At 38.2% G+C, this 26,455-nt stretch overlaps 1 protein-coding gene and 1 pseudogene across 2 annotated transcripts in view; one reads left to right on the top strand and one right to left on the bottom strand.

Annotated features, from left to right (window-relative positions):
* PPME1 (protein phosphatase methylesterase 1) overlaps positions 1-26,455 on the bottom strand; it is an 81,250-nt gene that overhangs the window by 24,782 nt on the left and 30,013 nt on the right. For both annotated transcript variants that reach the window (XM_021704724.1, XM_044919678.1), the window contains exons 4-6: positions 14,185-14,242; positions 13,669-13,720; positions 309-463 (exon numbers count right to left, since the gene is read on the bottom strand). In XM_021704724.1, coding sequence (XP_021560399.1) covers positions 309-463; positions 13,669-13,720; positions 14,185-14,242 — 265 coding nt within the window. The remainder of the gene's footprint in view (positions 1-308; positions 464-13,668; positions 13,721-14,184; positions 14,243-26,455) is intronic.
* On the top strand, positions 2,801-3,813 carry LOC110593460 (annotated as a pseudogene).

Raw genomic sequence — 26,455 nt, 5'->3', positions numbered from 1 at the left:
AAAAAAATCGTAATTATGTGTGGTGATGGATGTTATCTACACATACTGTGGTTATCACTTCACAATATATACATATATTGAATCATTATGTTATATATCTGAAACTAATAAAAAGTTACATGTCAATTAAAAAAATACTTGGGAATGCCTTTGCTACAAAATAACATAAAAAAAGATATCAAGACAGAGGGACATAGTTCCAGATGAGTAGAAAATCAACAATAAATTAAAACAAGATAATAATCATCTACCATGGATGTCTCTCATAAGTCAAAGATTCTGATTTGGTCAGTACTAAGAAAACTTACCTTCTACAACATCAATCATACAGAGACCCAGGAGACTTGGCACCAGGTTAGATGATGCTGTGTGGACTGCAATAGCACCACCCATACTATGTCCAATCAGCATGATTGGAGGAGGGAGGTCCCCATACATGGCTTCAACCACATTGCCAACATCTCTGCAAAGAGAAGGAAAAACTGAGAATGCTCTCTGACAACACTGTAAAAATCATTTTCTTTCCTAACTCTTTCCTTTGGTCTGTAACGAGTCCTAAAACTGTAAAGGTCCACTGGGCCATCTTGCAAATATACCTATGTAAATCTCTTAATATGCCCCCCAGTATCTATACATGTAGCCACACATCTAGCTATTCTGATAAATGGGACTAAAAGCCCCAATTTTTTTTTTTAAGATTTATTTATTTATTTGAGAGAGAGAGCACAAGCGAGAGGGGCAGAGGGAGAAGGAGAGGCAGAGAATCTCAAGTGACTCTGCTGAGTGCAGAGCCAAACAGGGAACTCAATCCCACGACCCTGAGATCATGACCTGAGCCAAAATCAAGAGTCAGATGCTTAACCAACTGAGCTACCCAGGTGCCCCAAGAACCCAAATTTTTTGATTTTCATTTACATCACACTTTCATTTTTCCACACATTTAGTACAATTACATATACCTTTATTTTAAACCTAAGCTTGAAACTGGACAAAAAATGTAAGCACTCTACACTTCAGTTTCCCCAACTATAAAACAGGAAAACAATTTTATCAAGCATTATATAATGTAGTAAAATTTAGAGTCACAAGATGAATTGCAGCCCCAGTTTAATTTTTATTATGTGGACTTGAATTAGTTATTTAATCTCTCAGACAGTTTCAGTATCTATAAAGTGAAGATACGAATGTGATTTACAAAAAAAGAAAAGAATATGATTTACTATTCTAGATTGCCTTGAAGATTAACTGAAACAGTAAATGAAAACTACTTTGAAAAGTGTAAATGCTATACGAATGTTACTTATTACTTATATTTGTTATGTAAAGTTATTTGAAGTATGAACATAAATTTAAGTACAATGTTCTGAGAAACAAGATGTTCAGAGCTAATTTTTACTGGCTTCTGTCCTAGTCTTTAATTATGAGTGGATCCATTCTGAAAATTTTTGAAAATTTCGGAAAGTTTTGAAAATGAGAAGTGAAAAAGGAACTTGGGTTTGACTTGCCTATAGGCCCTCTACACTACAGCAATAGGTACGTATGGTATGTTTTTAGAGACCACTGGCTCTACCGTCTGCTTTTGGGAGTGGCTGAGTCAGTTAACTTCAAAAGACAGTTTGGTCTTACTGGGTGTTATTATATACATCAAGCACCCACACAGTGTTACCCAAATATAGCAGATGTGGATATAGGAACACAGCCTTTTGAATATGATCCCCAGGGTATTCAGAATGGCAAAGACAAATGCTATTAATTATTTCAGAAGGAATTAATCTTAAAAATCTCATAAAACAATTACAGATGTGAATAGGGTAGCTGTAGCATCTGCAGACAATCTGAATGGGAGATAAGGAGGCCCCACCTAATTTTATAGGTGAAAAAAGCACTAGTTTAATATTCCTTTGGAGTTAAATTTAAAGCTAAAAGTTTTGGTTAGTAACAGCTATAATAAAGCAAAACGATGCTACAGAAGATTATCTAAGTACAGGTCTCTTTAAAATACTCAGTAACTGAGTTGGAGGGGTTCTGTGGTATCTGCTTCATGCATGTGTGAAGGTGGACAGGGTCTGAAACAAACCAACTCCATAATGTATCTAAACTTAGGAAAGGTAAAATGTGGTTATGATCAATCACTTGATCATTTACCATCAGGAGAAATTTATTCTTATTAAGGTTAGCCAAACTACCAAGATTAGTCCATTGAGACATGTTCTGAAGTTCCAGAAAAATAAAGATGAAGTAGCAGATGTTATCTATAAAACTAGTCTGTAACTGGATATACCACAGTTTTGGCAGAGGCTTTATAAGGAGATTCTATTATGCTTACTAATACTGGGTTCATTTCCTGAGAAGCAATATAGCATATCATAGACATAACAGAAAAAGAATATCAGAGCAACATGAGCTCAAATCTTGGTTCTTCTATTTTTAGTTAACTGCATTTTATGTAGGGTTGAGGTTCTGAAGTTGATACACAAGGCAAAAATTGTGCTGTCAGTACTAATTGAAAATCCCATTAACTGTCATTAAATATGCCCATTTGGAGATTTTTGTTTCAGAGTGACTAAATTCAGAAACATATAAATGTTTTACTGCTTTGGCTATTTCACAAGAATCCAAATTATTGGCTCTTCTGATTCTTAGCAATCATCTTCATCATTCTAGATAGTCTTAATTATCTATTTTATTTTTAACTTTTGTTAAAAGTTGTTAACTTGGTGTCAGAGCTGCTGCCGCCAAGTCCGGATCCAACCTTGCGCGCCGCTGACGCCCGCCCGCCCGACGTGCACTCCTGATTCCTTCTGGTTCTAAGTCCAAAATGGCAACTCTCAAAGATCAGCTGATTCAGAATCTTCTTAATGAAGAACATACCTCCCAGAATAAGATTACAGTTGTTGAGGTTGGTGCTGTTGGCATGGCTTGTGCCATCAGTATCTTAATGAAGGACTTGGCAGATGAACTTGCTCTTGTTGATGTTATGGAAGACAAACTGAAGGGACAGATGATGGATCTCCAGCACGGCAGCCTTTTCCTTAGAACACCAAAAATTGTCTCTGGCAAAGATTATAATGTGACTGCAAACTCCAAGCTGGTTATTATCACAGCTGGGGCATGTCAGCAAGAGGGAGAAAGCCGTCTTAATTTGGTCCAGCGTAACGTGAACATCTTTAAGTTCATCATTCCTAATATCGTAAAATATAGCCCAAACTGCAAGTTGCTTGTTGTTTCCAATCCAGTGGTTATCTTGACCTATGTGGCTTGGATGGTAAGTGGCTTTCCCAAAAACCGTGTTATTGGAAGTGGTTGCAATCTGGATTCAGCCCAGTTCCATTACCTAATGGGGGAAAGACTGGGAGTTCACCCATTAAGCTGTGACGGGTGGGTCCTGGGGGAGCATGGAGACTCCAGTGTGCCTGTATGGAGTGGAGTGAATGTTGTTGGTGTCTCTCTGAAGAATCTGCACCCTGACTTAGGCACTGATGCAGATAAGGAACAGTGGAAAGAGGTTCACAAACAGGTGGTTGACAGTGCCTATGAGGTGATCAAACTGAAAGGCTACACTTCCTGGGCCATTAGACTGTGGCAGATCTGGCAGAAAGTATAATGAAGAATCTTAGGTGGGTGCATCCAATTTCCACCATGATTAAGGGTCTCTATGGAATTAAAGATGATGTCTTCCTTAGTGTCCCTTGCATCTTGGGACAGAGTGGAATTTCAGATGTTGTGAAGGTGACTCTGACTCCTGAGGAGAAGGCCTGTTTGAAGGAGAGTGTAGATACACTTTGAGGGATCCAAAAGGAGCTGCAGTTTTAAAGTTTTCTAATGTACCACTTCACTGTCTAGACTACAACAGGATTTTAGTTTGAGGTTGTGTATATTGTCCTTATTATCTGATCTGTTACTCAAGTAATATTAAAATGGCCTAAGAAAAAACATCCGTTTCCTAAAGTTCCAAATAGGAATGGTTCACCAAACCCTGCAGCTGTATCCTGATGCTGGATGATACCTGTCTTTGTAGCCCTAAATTGGTTAACGTAAGTTAGCTCCACCGTCTCAGAGGCACCACTGCCAGAGCTGCGGTTGCTCTTCACACCAGATGTGTGTTTACTGTGTGTTCTGTCACTTCGGGTTCCTTCCCCCAAAACCCAACATGCCTAGTCCAACTTTTCCAGTCAGTCACGTCCTGGGATCCAATGTATAAATTCAATATTGCACGTATTGTGCATAACTGTCCTCAAGGATCTTATTTTGTGTACCATGTATGTCAGAATATAGTGTACATGGCCATATAATGTAAAAAGACAATGCAACCAAGTGTCATACCAACTAAAATACCAAATAAATTTTGAACAGTGACTCTTTTTTGAAAAAAAAAAAAGTTGTTAACTTATTGTCTCTCAGTTCCAATTCACCCTTCATTTTATGTTCTCCAAAATTGGATCTGAGGCCTTTAAATATATTTTCCTCTCCAGCTGGCATGATGTTAAGCTTTATCAGTAGAGGGTGCAAGAGAGACCCTGCAGAAAGAGAAGGTTTTGCTCCTGGTTCATGTGCATTACTCCACAAGCTCCTGAAACCTGTGCTCCTCTAGGACCCAGGTCCTGCGGCATGGGAAGCCCTACAGCACACAGAGCTTCCCGAGTGCCCAAAGCCTGCAGCACGGGTGGCTTCTCCAGCATACCATCCCCCATGCCCAATTTTTTTCCTAGCCTTATTGAGGTAAAATTGATATACAAAAAATGGTAAATAATTAATGTATACACCTGTGTTACCATCACCATGATTAATAAACACTTCCAAAAGTTTCTTTGTGTGTGAGTGTAGGTGTGGTAAGAACACTTAACATGAGATCTACCCTTCTAACAAACTTTTAAGTACACAATTACCTCATTGTTAAGTATAGGCACTATGTTGTAAAGCAGATCTCTGGAACCACCCTCAGTATTTTTGTTGCAGAGTGCCTCTGGTGAGACACCTCTCTGTGAACAGCTTTCCCGGCACCCTAGAGGGCAGATATCTGGCAAAGTTCTGCCAACATGGCATCCAAATGACTTCTCTGCCTTCAGTAAGCCACAGTCATGCCTTCTACAACAAGGTCTAAATCTCAACCTCTTCCATTAGTGTTCCATCTTTGTCCAAGGGGATTCTGGCAGCTGCTTACACCTGCTATTCCTATATTCTTTTTTTTTCCCTGATGCTAAAAGCTTCTTTTTTTATTAAATTTTTTAAAAATTTTCTTATGTTATGTTACTCACCATACATTACATCATTAGTTTTTGATATAGTGTTCCATGATTCATTGTTTGCGTATAAAACCCAGTGCTCCATTCAATAAGTGCCTCTTTAATTCCCATCACCAGGCTAACCCATGCCCCCACCCGCCTCCCCTCTAGAACCCTCAGTTTGTTTCTCAGAGTCCATAGTCTCTCATGATTTATCTCCCCCTCCGATTCCCCCCTTCATTTTTCCCTTCCTACTATCCTTTTTTTTTTTTAACATATAATGTATTATTTGTTTCCGAGGTACAGGTATGTGATTCATCAGTCTTATACAATTCAGTGCTCACCATAGCACATACCCTCCCCAATGTCTATCACCCAGCCACCCCATCCCTCCCACCCCCCACCACTCCAGCAACCCTCAGTTTGTTTCCTGAGATTAAGTATTCCTCGTATCAGTGAGATCATATGATACATGTCTTTCTCAGACTGACTTATTTTGCTTAGCGTAATACCCTCTATTTCCATCCACGTCATTGCAAATGGCAAGATTTCTTTTTTTTTTTTTGATGGCTGCATAATATTCCATTGTGTGTGTGTGTGTGTGTGTGTGTGTATACACACACACACACATACGACATCTTCTTTATCCATTTATCTGTTGTTGGACATCTTGGCTCTTTCCATAGTTTGGCTATTGTGGACACTGTTGCTATAAACATTGGGGTGCATGTACCCCTTCGGATCCCTACATTTGTATCTTTGGGGTAAATACCCAGTAGTGCAATTACTGGGTCGTACGGTAGCTCTATTTTCGACTTTTTGAGGAACCTCCACACTGTTTTCCAGAGTGGCTGCACCAGCTTGCATTCCCACCAAAGGTGTAGGAGGGTTCCCCTTTCTCTGCATCCTCCCCAACATCTGTCGTTTCTTGACTTGTTAATTTTAGCCATTCTGACTGGTGTGAGGTTGTATCTCACTGAGGTTTTGATTTGGATTTCCCTGATGCGGAGTGATGTTGAGCACCTTCTCATGTGTCTGTTGGCCATTTGGGTGTCTTCTTTGGAAAAATGTCTGTTCATGTCTTCTGCCCATTTCTTGATTGGATTATTTGTTCTTTGGGTGTTGAGTTTGAGAAGTTCTTTATAGGTTGTGGATACTAGCCCTTTATCTGATATGTCATTTGCAAATATCTTCTCCCATTCTGTCGGTTGTCTTTTGGTTTTGTTGACTGTTTCCTTTGCTGTGCAAAAGCTTTTTATCTTGATGAAGATCCAATAGTTCATTTTTGCCCTTGCTTCTGTTGCCTTTGGCAAGGTTTCTAGGAAGAAGTTGCTGCTGCTGAGGTGGAAGAGGTTGCTGCCTGTGTTCTCCTCTAGGATTTTGATGGACACCTGTCTCACATTCGGGTCTTTCATCCATTTTGAGTATTTTTTTTTTTAAAGATTTATTTATTTGAGACAGAGAGAATGAGAGAGAGAGAGAGCACATGAGAGGGGGGAGGGTCAGAGGGAGAAGCGGGCTCCCTGCCGAGCAGGGAGCCCGATGCGGGACTCGATCCAGGGACTACAGGATCATGACCTGAGCTGAAGGCAGTCGCTCAACCAACTGAGCCACCCAGGTGCCCTTTTTTGAGTATTTTTGTGTGTGGTGTAAGGAAATGGTCCAGTTTCATTCTTCTCCATGTGGCTGTCCAATTTTCCCAACACCATTTGTTGAAGAGACTGTCTTTTTTCCATTGGACATTCTTTCCTGCTTTGTCAAAGATTAGTTGGCCATAGAGTTGAGGATCCATTTCTGGACTCTCTGTTCTGTTCCATTATCTGTGTCTGTTTTTGTGCCAGTACCATACTGTCTTGATGTTTATAGCTTTGTAACAGAGCTTGAAGTCCAGAATTATGATGCCACCAGCTTTGCTTTTCTTTTTCAACATTCCTCTGGCTATTCGGGGTCTTTTCTGGTTCCATACAAATTTTGGGATTATTTATTCAATTTCTTTGAAAAAAGTTGAAGGTATTTTGATAGGGATTGCATTAAATGTGTAGATTGCTTTAAGTAGCATTGACATCTTCACAACGTTTGTTCTTCCAATCCATGAGCATGGAATGTTTTTCCATTTCTTTGTGTCTTCCTCAATTTCTTTCATGAGTATTTTATATTTCGGAGTACAGATTCTTTGCCTCTTTGGTTAGATTTATTCCTAGGTATCTTATGGTTTGGGGTGCAGTTGTAAATGGGATTGACTCCTTAATCTTTCTTCCGTCTTGTTGTTGGTGTATAGAAATGCCACTGATCTCTGTGCATTGATTTTATATCCTGCCACTTTACTGAATTCCTGTATGAGTTCTAGCAGTTTTGGGGTGGAGTCTTTTGGGTTTTCCACAGAAAGTATCATATCATCTGCAAAGAGTGAGAGTTCGACTTCTTCTTTGCCGATTCGGATGCCTTTTATTTCTTTTTGTTGTCTGATTGCTGTGGCTAGGACTTTTAGTACTATGTTGAATAGCAGTGGTGATAGTGGACATCGCTGCCGTGTTCCTGACCTTAGGGGGAAAGCTCTCAGTTTTTCCCCATTGAGAATGATATTCGCTGTGGGTTTTTCATAGATGGCTTTTATTATATTGAGGTATGTATCCTCTATCCATACACTCTGAAGAGTTTTAATCAAGAAAGGATGCTGTCCTTTGTCAAATGCTTTTTCTGCATCTACTGAGAGGATCATATGGTTCTCATTCTTTTCTTAATGTACTGTATCACATTGATTGATTTGCAGATGTTGAACCAACCTTGCAGCCCAGGGATAAATCCCACTTGGTCGTGGTGAATAATCCTTTTAATGTACTGTTGGATCCTACTGGTTAGTATTTTGGTGAGAATTTTTGCATCCATGTTCATCAGGGATATTGGCCTGTAATTCTCCTTTTTGATGGGGTCTTTGTCTGATTTTGGGATCAAGGTAATGCTGGCCTCATAAAATGAGTTAGGAAGTTTTCCTTCCATTTCTATTTTTTGGAACAGTTTCAGAAGAATAGGTATTAATTCTTCTTTAAATGTTTGGTAGAATTCCCCTGGAAAGCCATCTGGCCCTGGGCTCTTGTTTGTTGGGCGATTTTTGATTACTGCTTCAATTTCCTTGGTGGTTATGGGTCTGTTCAGGTTTTCTATTTCTTCCTGGTTCAGTTTTGGTAGTTTACACATCTCTAGGAATGCATTCATTTCTTCCAGGTTATCTAATTTGCTGGCATATAGTTGCCCATAATATGTTCTTATAATTGCATTTCTTTGGTGTTGGTTGTGATCTCTCCTCTTTCATTCATGATTTTATTTACTTGGGTCCTTTCTCTTTTCTTTTTGATAAGTCTGGCCAGGGGTTTATCAATCTTGTTAATTATTTCAAAGACCCAGCTCCTAGTTTTGTTGATCTGTTGTATTGTTCTTTTGGTTTCTATTTCATTGATTTCTGCTCTGATCTTTACTATTTCTCTTCTCCTGCTGGGTTTAGGCTTTATTTGCTCTTCTTTCTCCAGCTCCTTTAGGTGTAGTGTTAGGTTGTGTATTTGAGACCTTTCTTGTTTCTTGAGAAAGGCTTGTATTGCTATATACTTTCCTCTTAGGACTGCCTTTGCTGCATCCCAGAGATTTTGAACAGTTGGTGTTTTCATTTTCATTTGTTTCCATGAATTTTTTTTAATTCTTCTTTAATTTCCTGGTTGACCCATTCATTCTTTAGTAGGATGCTCCTTAGCCTCCATGTATTTGAGTTTTTTCTGACTTTCCTCTTGTGATTGAGTTCTAGTTTCAAAGCATTGTGGTCTGAAAATAGGCAGGGAATGATCCCAATCTTTCTGTACCGGTTGAGACCTGATTTGTGACCCAGGATGTGATCTATTCTGGAGAATGTTCCATGGGCACTAGAGAAGAATGTATATTCTGTTGCTTTGGGACGGAATGTTCTGAATATATCTGTGAAGTCCATTTGGTCCAGTGTGTCATTTAAAGTCTTTATTTCCTTGTTAATCTTTTGCTTAGACGATCTGTCCATTTCAGTGAGGGGGTGTTAAAGTCCCCTACTATTATTGTATTGTTGTTGATTGTTTCTTTGATTCTGTTATTAATTGGCTGCTCCCATGTTAGGGGCATAGATATTTAAAATTGTTAGATCTTCTTGTTGGATAGACCCTTTAAGTATGATACAGTGTCCTTCCTCATCTCTTATTATAGTCTTTGGTTTAAAATCTAATTTGTCGGGGCGTCTGGGTGGCTCAGTCATTAAGCATCTGCCTTCGGCTCAGGTCATGGTCCCAGGGTCCTGGGATCGAGCCCAGCATCGGGCTCCCTGCTCAGTGGGAAGCCTGCTTCTCCCTCTCCCACTCCCCCTGCTTGTGTTCCCTCTCTTGCTGTGTCTCTGTCAAATAAATAAATAAAATCTTTGAAAAAAAAAAAAAAAGAAAGAAAATGAGTCTCTTGCAGACAGCGTATCAATGGGTATTGTTTTTTTATCCAATCTGATACCCTGTGTCCTTTGATTGGGGCAAATAGCCCATTTACATTCAGGGTAACTATTGAAAGATATGAATTTAGTGCCATTGTATTTTGTTCCCTGCAAGCCCATAAGGTGACTATAATTGTATATTGTCCCTGTTCCTTTCTGGTCTACGTTACTTTTAGGCTCTCTCTTTGCTTAGAGGACCCCTTTCAATATTTCTTGTAGGGCTGGTTTCGTGTTTGCAAATTCCTTTAGTTTTTGTTTGTCCTGGAAGCTTTTTCTCTCTCCATTTTCAATGACAGCCTAGCTGGATATAGTATTCTTGGCTGCATATTTTTCTCGTTTAGTGCTCTGAATATATCATGCCAATCCTTTCAGGCCTGCCAGGTCTCTGTGGATAGGTCTGTTGCAAATCTAATGTTTCTACTACTGTAGGTTACAGACCTCTTGTCTCGAGCTGCTTTAAGGATTTTCTCTTTGTCCCTGAGACTTGTAACTTTTACTATTAGATGTCGGGGTGTTGACCTATTTTTATTGATTTTGAGGGGGGTTCTCTGTGCCTCCTGGATTTTGATGCCTGTTTCCTTCCCCAAATGAGGGAAGTTCTCTGCTATAATTTGCTCCAATATACCTTCTGCCCCTCTCTCTCTTCTTCTTCTTCTGGGATACCAATTATTCTAATATTGTTTCATCTTACGGTATCGCTTATCTCTCGAATTCTGCCCTTGTGATCCAGTAGTTGTTTATCTTTTTCTCAGCTTCTTTATTTTCCATCATTTGGTCTTCTGTATCACTTATTCTCTCTTCTGCCTCATTTATCCTAGCAGTTAGAGCCTCCATTTTTGATTGCACCTCATTAATAGCCTTTTTGATTTCGACTTGGTTAGATTTTAGTTCTTTTACTTCTCCAGAAAGGGTTTCTCTAGCATCTTCCATGCTTTTATCAAGCCCACCTAGTATCTTTATAATCGTCATTCTGAACTCTAGTTCCAACATCTTACTAATGTCCGTATTGATTAGGTCCCTGGCAGTCGGTACTGCCTCTTGTTCTTTTTTTTGAGGTGAGTTTTCCCGTCTTGTCATTTTGTCCAGACAAGAAGAGATGAACGAGAGAACAAAATGCTAACAGGGTAACAACAACCCCAGAAAAATATACACTAAACAAGTCAGAAGAGACCTGAAACCAGGGGAAAAGAAAGGGAAAGAAAGAAAAAAGAAAAACAAAGAAAAAGAAAAGAAAAAGGATATGATCAAATATGATCAGGCTGGTGAATAGATCAGTGCCACACACTAGATTTTGGGTGTATTCTGGTCTGTTAGAAGAAACTGCTTCCCAAAATTTTAAAGAAAGAAAAACTTATATATGTACAAAAATAAGGGTAAGTATGATGAAGGGATGGAATATGACTGTAAAGACAAAAATTATAAAAGATTTTATAAAAGGAATTGATAAGAAGTTGGTTGAAAAAAGAAAGAAGAGAAATAAAAAAAAAGGGAGAGAATGTGATCAGGCAGGAGACTAGAACAAAGCCATACATTAGAGATGTAGGGTATATTTTGGTCTGTTAGAAGAAACTGTATCCCAAAATTTTAAAGAGAGAACAACTTATATATATACACCAAAAATAAGGTTAACTACAATGAAGGGATAGAATATGACTCTAAAAATGAAAAAAAAAAAGATTTTTAAAAAAGGGATTGATAAGATGTTGGCTGAAAAGGGGAAAAAGAAAAATTAAAAAAAAAATAGAAAAAGAAAATTTAAAAAAATTAACTCTGAAAGACTAAAGAATCCTGGGGAAAAAAGCCATGAATTCTATGTGCTGTATTCCCCTAGTGCTGGAGTTCTGCCATTCTCATTGATCGGTAAACTTGGTCTTGGCTGGGTGTTCTTGGTGATCTTCTTGGGGAGGGGCCTCTTGCAGTGGTTCTCAAGTGTTTTTGCCCGAGGCGGAATTGCACCGCCCTTGCCGGGGCTGGGCTAAGTAATCTGCTCAGGTTTGCTCTTGGTAGCTTTCGTTCTCTGTAAGCTTTCAGTACAGCTTTGGAGGACGAGAGTGAAAATGGCAGCCTCCCAATCTCTGCCCCGGAGAAGCCAAGAACTCGGGGCCCCAATCCTCAGTGTGCCCCCAGAGAAAAGCAGTCAATCACTCCTGTCTCCCCAGTCTCTGGCCACACTCCGTGCTCACCCGGCCTGTGACCGAGCGTTTTTATCTCTGGCACACGACCCTGTTTGGAGTCTCCAAACCCAGCAGATCCCGGCGGTGCGCTCCTGCGCCACTCCTCCCAGGGGAGGAAGGGGAGTCTCCCCGGATCTGCCGCTTGTTGGGTCCCTGCTGGAAGAGCAGTGGCCCGACTGTGCCACAGATAGTTTATAGCAACCCCGAGCTGAGAGCCCACTCCTTGGTTCCGTCTTTGCAGCCGGCTTCCCCACTCCGATACCTGGGAGCTCTGCCGCACTCAGGCAGCCCCGGTCTCTGCCAAGCACTATAGTTGAATGATCACAATTCTGCTCTATTAACTGTGCGCCTCATACAGTTAGTTCTTCAATCTATCTGAGTTAGTGTCTGCACTGGTTTTTTTTTTTTAAAAAGTATCTGGACTACAGAATTAATAATGTGGATAATTAGGGACACCTGGGTGGCTCAGATGGTTAAGCATCTGCCTTTGGCTCAGGTCGTGATCCCAGGGTCCTGGGATCGAGCCCCACATCGGGCTCTGTGCTCAGCGGGGAGCCTGCTTCTCCCTCTCCCTCTGCCTGCCTGTCTGCCTACTTGTGATCTCTCTCTCTCTGTCAAATAAATAAATAAAATCTTTAAAAAAAATGTGGATAATTAAAATAACTTAAATAATTTATTCTTTTTTTAAAAAAAGATTTATTTCTTTATTTAGAGAGAGAGAGTGCAGTGGGGAGAGAGAGAGAATCTCAAGTAGACTCCCCGCAAAGCGTGGAACCTGACATGGGACTTGATCTCATGACTCTGAGATCACGACCTGAACCGAAACCAAGAGGTGTATGCTTAACCAACTGTGCATCCCAATAAATTATTTATTCTTAATAAATGCCTAATTCACACTTAATAAAGCCTGGCAGACAGAAAGCACACAAATAGCACCTACTATAACATTAAACCTATGGCCACATGAGTTTGAGTTCTGAAGGAAACACAGTTTACTCTTGGGTTAAAGCGCTAAAGTAAGAAGAGACAAGATATTTTTGGCTAAAAGTTGGTCTAATACTTCAGAGACCATGTATTAAAGCAGGGTAGTTAGAAGAATCCTGTTTACAATATAGGTCAGTGGTTCCCAAACACCAGTTACAGGACTGGCTGCATAAGATTTCCTTATAAAGCTTTATCAAAATATAAGTAAATGCCCAGATCCCCCTGGTAGAAGCACTAATTCAGCAGGTCTGGGATAAGGCCAAATCATCTGTGTTTTAATCACTTTTTAGGTGATTCTAATGAGTGACCAGGTTTGAGGCCACTGTATATACTACCACCATCTTGTACTCTGAGGTCCAGGGTATAATTAATTATTCTTTAATACCTTGTTCTTGTCTTACTAGGAAGCTGGACAAAGAACGTGGGCAGGATACCTTAAGAACATCATACAGGGTAGGGCCTTTTGTATGCAACCACTTTCTAAGCATAATTTCCCAACAGATATCCAGATTCTATTCAACTCTGTCAATAGAAGAAAACTTTGCAAAAAGCAACACAAACTCAAAGAATTTTCAAGTGCTTTATGTGATGACTATAACACTGAATATATCAAGAAAGATGGAGATTTTTTTCAAGTTTAAATACTAAGAAGACACCAAATACAGAGGAAACCAGCAGAAGTAAAATTTTCTCTATGTTAATTATTGTCCAACAATCTCACCAGGAGAGTAATAGTTATACTACTATTTATAATAGTAATGGAAGCCAGGTGATGTATAAACAATATTAAATTACTTACTTTGCCATTGTTTCTGCAGACAGGTCCTCAGAATTCTTGACTTTTGTTTCACCTAAAAAGAAAATATTTAAAAAATAAAATTCCCAATGATAGGAATTATAAAAGCAAGAGTATTCTCTTTCAAAAATCTCATTTTGGGGAATGAAATTCAGACTTTATAATTGTGTATGATGGACTAAGCAAGGATTTTCTATGTTACAGATGCATCTTTATAGTTGGCCACCCTAAGGAGGATATAATTCCAGTAGCCTAGCAAAGATTTGTCCATATTCCTAATACATCACCAGAATCAGAATTTGGTTACATTAAAGGACGTTTTTTTAAGCTAAATAACAACACATATATGTGTGTGTATATTTATAAAATATCTTTTATAGAAACTAAGACTTTCCTCAAAGAGCCCAAATGGAACAGGCCAGGTTATTTTGCGGCCACACTGAAATTTGTAATAACACTATTCAAAGGGGGTTGGCAAATATATCATTGAGTCAATGACTAATTGAGAACATCACTCACCATGACCTCGCAGATCTAAAGCCACAATCCTACACTGAACCCTACTAATGATCGCCGCCTAGGAAAATAAGGAAAATCTGGGTTAGTAAGTCTTTCCCCATCACCAATGATAAATTTGTTGAATGGACTGCCATCAGAATTCAAAAATCTCAAAATAATCAAAGAAAGACGTTTCACTTTTTTTCTTGAGTATAGCTGACATACATTGTTACATTAGCTTCAGGTGTATAACACAGTGATTTGACAGGTTTATACACTATGTTATGCTCACCACATACAACACTATTACAGTATCATTGACTACATGTTGTGCCTTTTATTCCTGTGACTTACTCATTCCATAACTGGAAGCCGGTATCTCCCACTCCCCTTCACCCATTTTGCCCATTCCCCCATTCCCATCCCTCTGGCAACCATCAGTTTGTTCTTTTATTTAATGGCTCTGATTCTGCTTCTTGTTTGTTAATTCATTTTTTTTTTAGATTCCACATATGAATGGAATCATACGGTATTTGTCTTTCCCATCTGACTTATTTCACTTAGCATAATACCCTTTTGGATCTAACCCATGTTGTCATAAATGGCATGATCTCATTATTTTTTATGGCTGTGTAATATTCTATCGTGTGTATATATATATCACATCTTCCTTATCCATTTGATTAGCAATGGACACTTAGGTTGCTTATATCTTGGCTATTGTAAATAATGCTGCAGTAAACATAGGGGTGCATGTATTTTTTCAAATTAGTGTTTTCATTTTCTTTGGGTAAGTACCCAGGAGTGGAATTATTGAATATATGATCTTTCTACTCTTAATTTTTTGAGGAACCTCCATACTGTTTTCCACAGCAGCTGTACCAATTTACATTCCCACCAACAGTGCACAATAGATGCAGAAAAAGCATTTGACAGAATTCAACATCCATTCATGACAAACCTCTCAACAAAATGAGTTTAGAGGGAACATACTTCAATATAATAATAAAGCCCAAATACAAAAAACCTACAGCTAACATCATACTCAATGGCAAAAAACTGAGAGCTTTTCATCTAAGATCAGGAACAAGACATAGATGCTCACTCTTGCCACTTTTGTTCAACAAAGTACTGGAAGTACTAGCCACAGCAATCAAATTATATTCCCACCAACAGTGCACAACGGTTCCTTTTGTCTACAGCCTTTCCAATGCTTGTCTCTTTTCTTTTTGATAATAGCCAACAGTTGTGAGGTGATAACTCATTGTGGTTTTGATTTGCATTTTCCCAATGATTAGAGATGTTGAATATCTTTTCATGTAACCTGTTGGCCATTTGTATGTTCTCTTTGGAAAAATGTCTATTCAAGTCTTTTGTCCATTTTTTTTTAAAGGTTTTATTTATTTATTTCAGAGAAGGAGAGCATGAGACAGACAGAGATCACGAGCAGGGGGGAGGAGTAGAGGGAGAAGCAGACTCCCCCCTGAGCAGGAAGTCCTATGTGGGACTCGATCCCAGGGCCCTGGGATCATGACCTGAGCTGAAGGCAGACACTTAACTGCCTGAGCCACCCAGGTGCCCTTTTGTCCATTTGTTAATTGGATTTTTTGTTGTTGTTATTGAGTTATATGGATTTCTTACATATTTCGGATATTAACCACTTATCAGATAGATGGTTTGCAAATATTTTCTCCCATTCTGTAGGTTGCCTTTTCATTTTGCTGATAGTTTTTTCTTTTTTTTTCTTTTGACTATGCAGAAGCTTTGGGGTTTGATGTACTCTCACTTGTTTCTTTTTGTTTTTGTTGCTTGTGCTTTTCATGTCATACCCAAAAAATCATTGTCAAAACTAATGTCAAGGGGCTTTCCCCCCATGTTTTCTTCTAGTAGTTTTACAGGTTCAGGTCTTACATTTAAATCTTTATTTTTTATTTATTTATTTATTTATTTTTTAAGATTTTATTTATTTGACAGAGAGAGACACAGTGAGAGAGGGAACACAAGCAGGGGGAGTGGGAGAGGGAGAAGCAGGCTTCCTGCTGAGCAGGGAGCCCAATGCGGGGCTCAATCCCAGGACCCCGGGATCATGACCTGAGCCGAAGGCAGACGCTTAACAACTGAGCCACCCAGGTGCCCGCATTTAAATCTTTAATCCATTTCAAGTTAATTTTTGAGAGTGATGTAAGATAAGTCCACTTTCATTCTGCATGTGGTTATCCAGTTTTCCCAACACTACTTATTGAAGAGACTATCCTTTCTCCATTGAGTCTTCTTGGTTCCCCTATCAAATATTAGTTAATCATATACGCATGGCTTTATTCCTTAGGTCTTGATTCTGTCCCACTGGCCTATGTGCCTATTTTCTTTATTTTTTAAACATTTTTTTAAAGATTTTATTTATTTATTTGACAGAGAGAGATAGCAAGAGAAGGAACACAAGCAGGGGGAGTGGGAGAGGGAGAAGCAGGCCTCCCGCGGAGCAGGGAGCCCGATGTGGGACTCGATCCCAGGACCCTGGGATCATGACCTGAGCCGAAGGCAGACGCTTAACGACTGAGCGACCCAGGCACCCCCTATGTGTCTATTCTTAAACCAGTACCATACTGTTTTGATTACTATAGCTTTGGATTCAAATATGATATCAAGAATTATGATGCCTGGCTTCTTTCTAAGGATTGTTTTGGCTATTCAGTAGCTTTTGCTGTTCCACCCAACTTTTAGGTATTTTTTTTCTATTTCTGTGGAAAATGTCATTGGAACTTTGACAGGTATTACATTGAATCTGTAGAGGGTTTTGGGTAGTATGAACATCTTAACAATATTAAGTCTTCTGATCCATGAACATGGGGTACCTTTCTATTTTTCTGTGTCTTCTTCAATTTTTTTCATCAATGCCTTGTAATTTTCAGAGTACAGATCTTTGACCTCCTTGCTTAAATTTATTCCTAAGTATTTTATTTATTTGCTATAGTAGATGGGATTGTTTTATTTCTTTTTCTGATAGTTCAGTATTAGTGTATTAAATCACATTTAAAAAATCAGCTAGAGGTGCACCTGGTTGGCCAGTTGGGAGGGCCATGCAACTCTTGATCTTGGGATTGTGAGTTCAAGGCCCAAATTGTGGGTTGAGATTACTTAAAATAAGTAAATAAAATTTTCTAGGAATCACCTAGAAAAGCAAGTCTCTTTCTACTTCTATTACTCTAATGAATACCTTTAAAGAGAATAATGGACTGAAATTCTACTATACTTTGCTTATTTGTTCCTGAAAGCTAACTCAGAAGAGTTATTTAACACATTATGGTGGTAGTAAAGACTTCAATGCCAAAAACAAATCTGTATTCTGGAAATAAAATTAAGTGACGGGGCACCTGGGTGGCTCAGTTGGTAAAGCGTCTGCCTTTGGCTCAGGTCAAGATTTCAGGGTCCTGGGATCAAGCCCCGCATCGGGCTCCCCACTCAGTGGGAAGTCTGCTTGTCCCTCTGCCTCTGCTCTTCCTCTTGCTCGTGCTAATAAATAAAATTTAAAAAATCTTAAAACAATTAAGTGGCAAAGATACTGTCAAATCAGCTTTATTGCTCTACATTTTTTTTTAAGATTTTATTTATTTATTTGAGAGAGAGAGAATGAGAGACAGAGAGCACGAGAGGGAGGAGGGCAGAGGGAGAAGCAGACCCCCTGCCGAGCAGGGAGCCCGATGCGGGACTCGATCCAGGGACTCCAGGATCATGACCTGAGCCGAAGGCAGTCGCTTAACCGACTGAGCCACCCAGGTGCCCTTTATTGCTCTACATTTAAAAAAAAGTAAAATATTCACTTGAAGGGAATGTCAATTCCAACTTTATCTTGGAAGCAATAATTTATGATCTATGTGCCTGTCATTAAACACTGACAATAAAGTTAAAAACAGATTTTCCATTCACTTATTTAACAAATCTTTCTATAGTACATCTTTTTAAAATCTGGCACCAATTGAGTAATGCGATTACAGTATGAAAAAGCTGGGCAATGTTCTGCTCTCATAATGTTTACATCCTAGTGTGGCAAAGGAAGACCAGAAAACAATGAAAGAACTAAGTAAATTCAGAGAGTAACATGTTTTATAAATAATGAGAAAGTGTCAGAGCATGTCCATAATAATTTTTCTCTTTAAAGGTATTCATTAGAGTAACAGAAGTAGAAACAGACTTGCAAATGGCAAGATTTCATTCTGTTTGATGGCTGAATAATATTCCAGTGTGTGTGTGTGTGTGTGTGTGTGTGTGTACGTGTACACACATCTTCTTTATCCATTCATCCATCAGTGGGCATCTGGGCTCTTTCCATAGTTTGACTAGTGTGGACATTGCTGCTGTAAACACTGGGGTGCATGTGACCCTTAGAATCACTATGTTTGTATCCTTTGGATAAATACCTAGCAGTGCAATTGCTGGGCCACAGGGTAGCTCTATTTTTAACTTTTTGAGAAACCTCCATCTAGTTTTCCAGAGTGGCTGTACCAGTCACTCTGGAGAGGGTTCCCCTTTCTCTGCATCCTCACCAACATCTGTTACTTCCTGAGTTGTTAATCTTAGCGATTCTGACAGATATAAGGTGGTATGGCATTGTAGTTCTGATTTGTATTTCCCTGATGCTGAATGATGTTGAGCATTTTTTCATGTGTCTGTTAGCCATTTGTATGTCTTCTTTGGAGAAGTGTCTGTTCATGTCTTCTGCCCATTTCTTGGCTGCATTTTTTGTTTTGGGGTGTTGAGTTTGATGAGTTCTTCATAGATTTTGGATACCAACCCCTTATCTAATACATCATTTGCAAATATCTTTTCCCATTCCATAGGCTGTCTTTTAGTTTTGTTGACTGTTTCCTTTGCTGTGCAAAAGCTTTTTATCCTGTTGAAGTCCCAATAGTTCAGTATTGCTTTTGTTTCCCTTGCCAAGGTTTTAGAGAGAGAGAGAAAGAGAGAGCGTGTGCACACAAGGGGGGGGGTGGGGCAGAGGGAGAGAATCTTCAAGCAGTTTCCCCACTGAGTGTGGAACCCACCATGGGGCTCAATCCCACGAGATCATGACCTGAGCTGAAATCAAGAGTCGAATGCTCAACTGACTGAGCCACCCAGCTGCTCCGTTTTTTTGGTAGTTTTTTTATTACTGATTCAGTTTTGTTTCTTGTAATTGGTTTATTCAGATTTTCTATTTCTTCCTAGTTCAGTTTTGGAAGATTATATGTTTCTAGGAACTTATCCATTTATTCTAGGTTGTCCAGTTTGTTGGCATGTAATTTTTCATAGTATTCTTTTACAATCCTTTGTATTTCTGTGGTATCAGTTGTTACTTTTCTTTCATTTCTGAATTTACCTATTTGCATCCTTTCTATTTTTTCTTGATGAGTCTAGCTAAGGATTTGTCAATTTTATTTATCTTTTCAAGATAAATAAATCATGAACTTACTCTTGATTTCACTGATTTTTTATTGTTCTTTTAGTCTCTACATCTTTTATTTCTGCTCTGATCTTTATTATTTCCTTTCTTCTGCTCACTTGGGCTTTGTTTGTTCTTTTTCTAGTTCCTTTAGCTGTAAGATTAGACTGTTTTGATTTTTTTCCTTGTTTCTTGAGATAGGCTTGAATTGCTATATAATTCCCTCTTAGAACAGCTTTTGCTGCAACCCAGAGATTTTATGGCTTTTACTTCTTGTGGTTAACTTTTGAAAGTTAACCTGCCCCAACATCGTATATGAATGTTCTTAAGGTTTGTTTTTTTAATTCAGTAGTTTAATCCATTTGGATTGTTATTTTTGTTGTATATTAAATTTTATTTCTTTATTCTTTCTCCAAATATCACACTATTGATAGTTTTAGAATATCTTTTGATATCTGAGAGTGCGTGTCCCTTCTCACTCTTTTTCAAAATTATCTTGGTCATCACTGGGCATGTATTCTTCTGTGTGTATTTTAGAGTTTGTTGATCAAGTCTCATGAAAAATCCAATTGAGATTTTAACACGTTTATCAGATTCATACAGGAACATGGTTTACTTGTCTATTCAGGTTTTCCTTTATATCCTTCTGTGAAGTTTAATGTTTTCTCCATAAATGCCTTACACTGTTTTTTTTTAATAAGGCTTATGACCAGATATTTTATGGTTTTGTTGCTTTTAGGAATAGGATCATTTTTCCTGTCATATTTCCAAATTTAGAAAGTGCTAATACTTAGAAAAGGCAGATTTTAAGATACTGATTTTGTAAACTATGGCTTAACTAGTAGTTTGTCAGCTGATTTTCTAGAAGGACAATATTTTGAAATAATGACAATTCTCAATCTTTTCAAATCTTGAAAACTCATTTTTCTTTCTAGTTTTGTTTGGCCAGAACCCTAGTATAAATGTTGGAAAAAGCATCCTTATCTTGTCCTTGACTTTAAAAGAAAGTGTCTAATGTTTCACCACTAAGTGTATTTATATAATTTTCTGGTATATAAACTTAATAAAGTTAAGGGAGTTCTTCACCTATTCCCAGTTGCCAAGAGTTTGCAACCTAAGTGAGTACTGTATTTGATCAAGACCCTTTTTGGTATCAAGGGAAGTGAGAGATTAATTACACTGATGGATTTTCTAATGCTGAACCATTCTCAGATTCCTATGACAAAACCTAGTAGGTTACAGTGTATTATTACTTTACTACACTACTGGATTCAATCTGCTGTTATTTAGAATTTGCATCTATTTTATAACTGAAATTGGTTCATAGTCTTCCTGAATTTTTGTGGCCTAGGTTTGGTATTAGACTGATGCTACATTCATAAATAAATTGGGTAGCTTAAAACAGTACTATTCTAAGTAGTGTTTTTACATGGTGAAAAAATCTAATTAAACATTATCCTTTTTGGGAGAAATTAACATGCCATAAGATATCAAATATTTAGAACTGTGTAATACAAGGAAAACCTTTTAACTAGTCTGCCTGCCTCCACTGGTGTCTCTGGCCCAATCCATTAGCTATAGTAGTATCTTGATTAACAACCTTCAATAACTTATTGCCTAAAACAGTGATACTCAATTAGATGTAGGTAGAGGTATATCAAAATATTCAACTTCCCTGAACTTTACAGTCTGGATGTGTTTGTGATTATTTCAAGCAGAACATGCTTTCCATACCCCCTCCCTAATTTTGACATGCCTAAAATATATTTAATGTGGATATGGATGGGGAAGTGTTTAAAAACAGTTCCCTCTATTATTACCCTGAAATAAAGACATAAGGTGTAATTCCCTAGCCTGGTATAAAAGGCCCTCCTATAATTTTGCCCCTGTGATCTCTCTAGTCACTTCCTGTCCTGCTCCCCACCCTCATACTTTAGACTCAAGCTACTTATAATTTCCAAAACATACTTCGTTGTTACAGCCTTCATTGCTTTTGCATTTCTCTCTCCTTGGAATGCCTTCTTTACTAATCTAACTTCTATTACATCTTCAAAACCTAGTTCAGATGTCCTCTTTCTTTCTTTTTTTTTTTTTTTTTAAAGATTTTATTTATTTATTTGACAGAGAGAGATACAGCGAGAGAGGGAATACAAGCAGGGAGAATGGGAGAGGGAGAAGCAGGCTTCCCACGGAGCAGGGAGCCCGATGCGGGGCTTGATCCCAAGACCCTGGGATCATGACCTGAGCTGAAGGCAGACGCTTAACGACTGAGCCACCCAGGCGCCCCGAGATGTCCTCTTTTTTTTTTTTTTTTTTTTTTTAAGATTTTTTTTATTTATTTGAGACAGAGAGAATGAGATACAGAGAGCATGAGAGGGAGGAGGGTCAGAGGGAGAAGCAGACTCCCTGCCGAGCAGGGAGCCCGATGCGGGACTCGATCCCGGGACTCCAGGATCATGACCTGAGCCGAAGGCAGTCGCTTAACCAACTGAGCCACCCAGGCGCCCGAGATGTCCTCTTTTTTAATGCAACTTTCTTTATAGTCCCCTCAACCATCACCAGAGTTAATCATTTCCTCCTCTGTTACTTTTGTATCTTGCATACAGATGCTATAAATTTATCTAAAACTGAGTGCTTGAGTCAAGCACTTTATCAAGAGGCTCATATCTTTTACTCATTCTCACAATTTCCCTATTGACTTAGGTAGCGTTATACCCATTTTACAGATTGAGAAACTAAAGCTTGACAGATTAAGCTGTTTTGAGATTAAAACCCATTTGTTTGAAATGAAAGCTTTTATTTTATTTTTTTGCGTGTTATTTGTATACACGTACCATCTTCATCTTTCCAATCTTCCCCATTAGACTCAAAACATCGTACGAACAAGAAGATAGGACGTGTTTAATTCTCTACTGTATCCATAGCACCTAACATAATGCCTGGTACAAAGTAGGTATTTAACAGGTTATTTCCTGATTAGTTGATCTTATTAAAAAATGAAATCTCATTTTTCTATCCTTAGAACCCAGCACAAAACCTAATTATAGAATATACTCAGTAATTATTTGCTAACATGAACTGAATTAACTGGAAGAAGAAACAGAAATCAGCAGACACTTCAGATTCAATTCACACTTGGTTGGTTCCAGGTCCCTCAGAGTTACCAAAGCTGGTAACAACTGGAGACTGGCAAAACCTAGGCTTCTGAGGCTGCATGTGCTAATGAGATACCACTGCTCCTCTCCTTTCTGTCAAACTTCAATTTCTGCTTAGTTCTGGATTCTCCAACAGCAATTAGGCCAGTCTGTTATACCCAGTACTTGCTGATGGGTGAAGGCTACAGAGTCCTAAGTATAACTCACTATATATGATCATTATAGTAACAACTACTTTATTGGATATAACCAAGGAATAAAGGATTGCAAAAAATTAATTTTCTAGAAACCTAAACCCTGTCCTTTAAAACACCATAATTTCCCTCTATTAGTTATAACTCTTTGCTAGTTCCACAAAAATGACTATATATATATATATAATAGTGAATGAAATTCAAAGAATTTCAAAAAATAAAAAATATATATATATATATAATTTACTTTTCTCCTGTTACTAAAGCCAGAGCAGAAATGCTTTCTCTTGATAGTTAAGAGGATTTCTTTGGGTGAATCTCCGGATCACCCTCCCAAAAAAAGAAAACCACAAAACATTTAGATGGAAAATGAGTTATATTCAGGTCCAGGGATTTTACAGAGTGATGGATAAGAAGGAACTCTGAAAGATACATTCATAATTAAATCCTCTAATATGCACTCTGCTAGTACACTACTGAGATGATGCTTACTTTTCCTCTGTAGAAGTCCTGAGCTGCTTTGAAATAGTCCTAATCATTCCAAGTTCTGCCTTACGTGTGTCAAAAATACGGCTCCATGGTTTCTGCCCTGAGTCTCTACTCTTCAGTAGTACAGAACCAGTCTTCAGAGAAACATGCACACTGGAGACAGATATAGGTAGATTTGAGTTTTGGTACTGTCATTGGCTGTGATTTCTAAATTTCAATGTTCTCATCTGCCTAACTTTATAGAAATACAGAAAGGATTAAATGGGATCATGCACATAAGCACTTAGCACAGTAACTGGCATCTGGTAAATGTTTAAAAGATCTGGTTCACTTTTTAAAAACTATTACTATAGTTGAAGGTAAACATTACATCCCCCAAGTCTTTCCTTTTTTCAGGCCAAACATTTTCAGTTCCTTCAACTGTTCTTTGACTGCTATGGTTTCAAGTATTCTAATCATGGCTGCTCTTTCCTGGACAAGTTCCAGTCTGCCAGTGTCCCTTTAACTGGTGGTATCCAGAGCTGAATACAAACTTTCAATTGAATACAAACTTTTTCCTCTGAAAATAGTTTCCATTAAAGAAAAAAAAAATCTTTAAGTTACAAAAGTAATAAGATATATACATACAACTGAAAAACAAAACCTAGAAAATAGAAAAACAGAAAAAAAAAGTAGTTTTTTTCCAAAGTGTTCAGGGAGAATTGTATGTATGTATGTATTTGTATTTTTTAAAGATTTATTTATTTATTTATTTGACAGAGAGATAGAGAGCACGCATCCACAAGCGGGGGAGCTGCAGAGGGAGGAGGAGAAGTAGGCTCCCCACTGAGCAGGGAGCCTGATTTGGGGCTTGATCCCAGGACTCTGGGATCATGACCTGAGCGGAGGGCAGACACTTAACCGACTAAGCCACTCAGGTGCCCCAAGAATTATTTTTTTGTTTTGTTTTCATATTTTATGTATTTATTTGCGAGAGAGAGGGAAAAGGAGAAACAGGCTCCCCACTGAGCAGGTAGCTTAATGAGGGGCTTGATCCCAGGACCCTGAGATCATGACCCGAGCCGAAGGCAGACACCTAACTGACTGAGCCACCCAGGCTCCCCCGGAGAATTGTTTTTATTTTTTTCTAATTTTTTTTTCCTTTTTTAAAAATTATTTTATTTATTTGACAGAGAGACACACAGCGAGAGAGGGAACACAAGCAGGGGGAGTGGAAGAGGGAGAAGCAGGCTTCCCGTTGGCCAGGGAGCCCAGGTGGGGCTTGATCCCAGGACCCTGGGATCATGACCTGAGCCAAAGGCAGACACTTAATGACTGAACCACCCAGGTGCACCCTAGGAGAATTGTTTTTAAACATTGCATAATATTATGTCTTATAGGTACATCCAGTTTATTTAACCATTTACTTATTGTTGGACACTGGGATTGCTAATTTTAGACAAATAGCTTTTCACGTATTTGGTATTATTTCCTTAGAACAGATTCCTAGAAGTATGACGTCTGTGTCAAATGGTATAAATATATTGATAATTCAATCAAAGTGCTAAATTACTTTCCAAGAGCGCTCTATTTGACACTAAGGAAAAGAACAATGAAGTAGGAGCTGGAAGATGTGATTTCTAGTCCCAGCGTTTGAAAGTATTTGTTTTTGCCTTTGCCAACACTGAGAATTCGTTTTGGAAAATATTAATTTGATATCTAAAAAAAATGATACCTCCTATGTGAATCATATCTGATTACTAGTGAGGATGAACTTTCTCATGTCTGTTTGTTCTCCATTAACTGTGTCTTCATGTCCTTTGGTCTTGCATACCCTGTGTCTGGGATTTTTCTAACCATGTTATATAACTTTATGTATCAGCCATATGTAAATGACTTACATTTGATAAAGCCTTTAGAATGATTACATCTTTTCTGCTTTCTCAAACAGGATACAATGAACAAAATTTATCCTTTTAATTGTTCAAGGTCAGTTTTAACTTATTCAAGGAATAACTACTGAGCACCAACTCCAGGACAGGGCCTGTGTGCTGTCATATCAAAAGTGAATAAGGCACAGTTCCTGCTGTCAAGGATCTCATGATCTAGCATCATAAATATCAATCAGAGTTGTTCATCTCTTCCTTTGGCTGTCAGTATACTTGTCCCGCTGCTATGCTAGTGACTTTTTGTTTCTATTTTACTACAGTATTGTACCAATTATCATCTGGGTGGATGTCTGAGGGTAAGTCTGTCTCTCAGGATCGTAAGGTGCTTGGGCTTATTCCTGCTGTTTGCCATGGCTGCCTTCTGGATCATGTTCTAGTGCTTACAGAAATATGACCTCTGGAGTCAAGTCAATTGCCAGAGCACTAACTTTTACATAGCCATTTTTATTTTCAAAGCACTGTCACATATAAACTCATTCAGTGGGCTGGTACACTGTCAAGAATAACAACAAAAAAGGGCAGGTAAACGTAACCAGCAAAAGTCCAAGCTATTAAGCTCAGTGGTAAGGAATTTCCTTGATTATACAAGTAAACCAGGTAAACAATTGGGACATAATGACCTATCTATAAAAGACTTTCACAAAGTATGGGATGCCAAAGGATGTTTTAGAAAAAAGGAATTGAGTGGTCAAATACATTTGGAAGACATAGTTGAAATGAAATAGATTTATTTAGAAGAACATCCTAAAGGCTTTAATAACACACTTATATATTGTGAATTTCCGAGAGAAATCAGAGAAAGATATTATATATTTCTTAAACTCATTTAATCACAAAACCCCTATTTCATTTACATCTCATGGCACTTGTAATCTGTAGACTATACTTTGGTAAAAGAAGAACTAGAGATTTCCTCTACAATAACATGTATAATAATGTCAGCAGTTATTTATCAATCACCTCCTCTATGACAGTCACTTTCCATGTTATTTCATCATTTCTATGAGATAAAAATATTTAATATCAATATATGTCAACAAATCACTTATTATAATATTTGTACATGACTTTAAAATTTACAGTTTTCATAGTCCATTATTTTACATAATT

Source organism: Neomonachus schauinslandi, chromosome 11, assembly GCF_002201575.2.
Source record: "Neomonachus schauinslandi chromosome 11, ASM220157v2, whole genome shotgun sequence".
NCBI lineage: Eukaryota > Metazoa > Chordata > Mammalia > Carnivora > Phocidae > Neomonachus > Neomonachus schauinslandi.
The sequence above is the reverse complement of the archived record's forward strand: the minus strand, read 5'-3'. Positions and strand labels throughout refer to the sequence as shown.